General features: G+C 61.4%; 1 protein-coding gene across 3 annotated transcripts; it reads left to right on the plus strand.

The window, feature by feature from the left end:
• Positions 1-6: 6 nt before the first annotated feature.
• LOC112123545 (neurofilament heavy polypeptide-like) lies at positions 7-2,373 on the plus strand. 3 transcript variants are annotated; one of them, XM_026647174.2, is made up of 2 exons: positions 7-509; positions 1,696-2,373. In XM_026647174.2, the coding sequence occupies exons 1-2, from the start codon at positions 420-422 to the stop codon at positions 2,275-2,277; spliced, it is 672 nt and encodes a 223-aa protein (XP_026502959.1). In that variant the 5' UTR covers positions 7-419; the 3' UTR covers positions 2,278-2,373. The 3 variants fall into 3 exon arrangements, with proteins under 3 accessions (XP_026502959.1, XP_026502961.1, XP_026502960.1); XM_026647176.2 differs by lacking the exon at positions 7-509 and having other exon boundaries at positions 735-1,898; positions 1,953-2,373; XM_026647175.2 differs by lacking the exon at positions 7-509 and having other exon boundaries at positions 736-1,885; positions 1,940-2,373.
• The last annotated feature ends 738 nt before the right edge of the window (positions 2,374-3,111 follow it).

Below are 3,111 nucleotides of genomic sequence, written 5' to 3' on the forward strand. Positions count from 1 at the left end.
CCCTCGTATCCCAGCATGCCCTGCTCCTTCTCGGGACAATCCGCCCTCGTATTCCCAGCATGCCCTGCTCCTTCTCAGGGCAACCTGCCCTCGTATTCCCAGCATGCCCTGCTCCTTCTCGGGGCGGGCTGCTCTGGCTCGTGGTGGGGTGGGGGGTGAACCCCAGAACTGGAGGTTTAAAGGCAGTTCTGCCCCCCCCTCCACCACTGCATCCCTGCCCTGAGTGGGGGAGCTGAGAGTCAGGCCCAGGGAGGGGGAGCGGGGGGGGGAAGAATTGGGGCAGGGGGAGCAGACCCCCACACCCTGGTCCAGCCCCTGACCCTCCCCCCACTGTGGGTTTCTGTTATGATTGTTTTGTTCTCCTCCTTTTCCCACTTCCACCATCCCCCCCCCTCGGCGCCCAGTACTTTGATGAGGAGATGGAGTACTATGAGTACCCTGACTCTTACGGGAATAAAGAGGATGGGAACGTGCCCCTCCCCACGCCTTCGGGGGGCAAAGTGGAGCAGGTAACCGGGGGGGGGGGCAGGCTCTGCTCCCCCCCACCGTCTGTCTGTCTGTCCCAGCTCCCGTTGTGTCATTGAGTCTCATCCGCTCATGCCAGTGTCGTCCGTCGGTCCATCCATCCATCCATCCATCCATCCATCCATCCATCCATCCATCACTGCTTCATTTCACCCCCAGAGCAGGAGCGCGGGCGGCACGGGTTGGGGGGGCAGGGAATGGGGATACTAGTGGGGGCAAGCCATGCCCCTCACACATTGTAACCTGCTGGTGGGGCCTCCTGGTGGGAGGCAGAGGGGAGGAAATCCATACACATGGGGATCCCAAGGACAATGAGGGCTCTGGGGTGACCCCCGGAGATTTGGGGTGCTCTGTAAGTATCCAGGTCCCCGGGGCAGAGGGGGTCTGGGGTGACCCACGGATATTCGGGGTGCTCTGTATGTATGCAGGTCCCCATGGGCAGAGGGGGTCTGGGGTGACCCCTAGAGATTCAGGGTGCTCTGTGTGTATCCAGGTCCCCGGGGCAGAGGGGGTCTGGAGTGACCCCTGGAGATTCAGGGTGCTCTGTATGTATGCAGGTCCCCATGGGCAGAGTGGGTCTGGGGTGACCCCTGGAGATCTGGGGAGCTCCGTATGTATCCAGGTCCCCAGGGCGGACGGGGTCTGGGGCAACCCCTGGATATTTGGGGTGCTCTGTATGTATGCAGGTCCCCATGGGCAGAGGGGGTCTGGGGTGACCCCTGGAGATTCGGGGTGTTCTGTATGTATGCAGATCCCCATGGGCAGAGGGGGTCTTGGGTTACCCCTGGATATTTGGGGTGCTCTGTGTATATGCAGGTCCCCAGGGGCAGAGGGGGTCTGAGGTGACCCCTGGAGATTTGGGGTGCTCTGTATGTATTCAGGTCTCCAGGGTGGAGAGGGTCCGGGGTGACCCCTGGAGATTCGGGGTGCTCTGATTGTAACAAGCTCCCAGGGACAGAGGGGGTTTGGGGTGACCCCGAGGGATGTGGGGTGCTCCGTACACCAGGGAGTCCTCGCAGCAGCCCCTGCACCCCTGCTCCCCGTGAACTCATGCCGTCTGTGTTGTGTTTTCTTTCTGTGCCCGGCTCCTGGTCTGTGTGTGTGTCGCTGCCATCTTCATTCTCACCCTCATCACCTCCATCCTCTTCCTCCTCGCCGTCGCGGCACCAGAAACCCGCCGGGCCGGGCCGCAAGGCGCCCGCCAAGCCGGCGCCCAAGCAGCAGAAACAGCAGCAGCTGATGAGCACGGCCCCAGCCTATGGCAAAGCCCCCGGCGGCGGGAAATCCCCTGGCAACGCCAAGACCCCTGGCAACGGCAAATCCCCCGGCAACGCCAAGTCCCCCGGCAACGCAAAGTCCCCTGGCAACGGCAAATCCCCCGGCAACGCCAAGTCCCCCGGCAACGCAAAGTCCCCTGGCAACGGCAAATCCCCTGGCAACGCCAAGATGGCAGCTGGGGGGAAACACCTGGCTGTGAAAAATGCCCTGGGCAAGGCCCAGACGGGGGGCAAGGCCTACGCTGGCGCCGGCGCACCCAGGAAACACGGCAACGGGTACCAGCAGGTAGAGCAAGAGCGAGGCATCCAGATCGGTGCTGGGCACCCCCCTGAGGGGGCAGCACGATCTGAGATCTATGGGGGGAGCATGCTCCCCCCCACCCCATCCCCTCCCCCCCAATCTATGCGTCTCGCTCGTGTCTGTTTGTCTGTCTGTGATGGGGCCATTCGGGAAACGCCTTGGCAACATAAATAAACCAGCAGATGGAGAATGTGGGGAAGGCCCCAAATCCCATTCCCTGCCCCCCTGAGCCAGCCAGTCCCTGCCCTGGGGCCAGATTGGAGCCGGTGCCCCCTAGAGGGGAAAGGTCCTGTGTCCGATTCCTTGCCCCCCTGAGCCAGCCAGTCCCTGCCCTGGGGCCGGATGGGAGCCGGCGCCCCCTAGAGGGGACAGGCCCCTGCCCCATTCCCTGCCCCCCTGAGCCAGCCAGTCCCTGCCCTGGGGCCGGATGGGAGGGAGTGCCCCCTAGACGGGAAAGGCCCCATGTCCCACTTCCCTCACATTTTCTCTCTGTGTTTATTTATCTTGCACCTTCTTTCCCATGAATGGACACCCCAAGTCCCGCTTGAGTGACAAGGGGTAGTCGCTCCCTGGCAGGGGGCGCTGCAGGGGGGCGCGATTCCATCAGCGATCGGTTTGTCTCTATGTGTCCGGGAAAACGATCCGGGATGAATCCAGTTCCGCTGTCCCTGCCCCTTCCTCAGGGCAGGGGGGAGAACAAGAATAACCTACTAATACTTCTGTCCTCTTTCTCTCTCTCCTCTAATCCATCTATCCCTTTGCATATCTGTCAAACCATCCTCATGCATGTATCTCCATCCATCTCCATGCACTTCCGTTCGTCCACTGCATCCATCCATCCCTCTGCATATCTGCCTGTCTGTCCATCTGTCTATCCATCCCTGTGCATGTTTATCCATTCATTGCATCCATCCGTCCATCTGTCCTCATGCATATCCATCCATCCATTCATTGCATCCACCCATCCCTGTGCATATCTGCCTGTCTGTCCATCTGTCTATCCATCCC

Source organism: Terrapene carolina, unplaced genomic scaffold (assembly GCF_002925995.2).
Source record: "Terrapene carolina triunguis isolate 2854851 unplaced genomic scaffold, T_m_triunguis-2.0 Scaffold51442, whole genome shotgun sequence".
Lineage (NCBI taxonomy): Eukaryota > Metazoa > Chordata > Testudines > Emydidae > Terrapene > Terrapene triunguis.

Excerpts from the sequence above, each read along its gene's own strand:
- LOC112123545 (XM_026647174.2), top strand. The coding sequence starts at position 420 with ATGGAGTACTATGAGTACCCTGACTCTTACGGGAATAAAGAGGATGGG. Across the intron at positions 510-1,695 it reads CGGGGGGCAAAGTGGAGCAG|AAACCCGCCGGGCCGGGCCG; the intron begins GTAACCGGGGGG and ends TCGCGGCACCAG.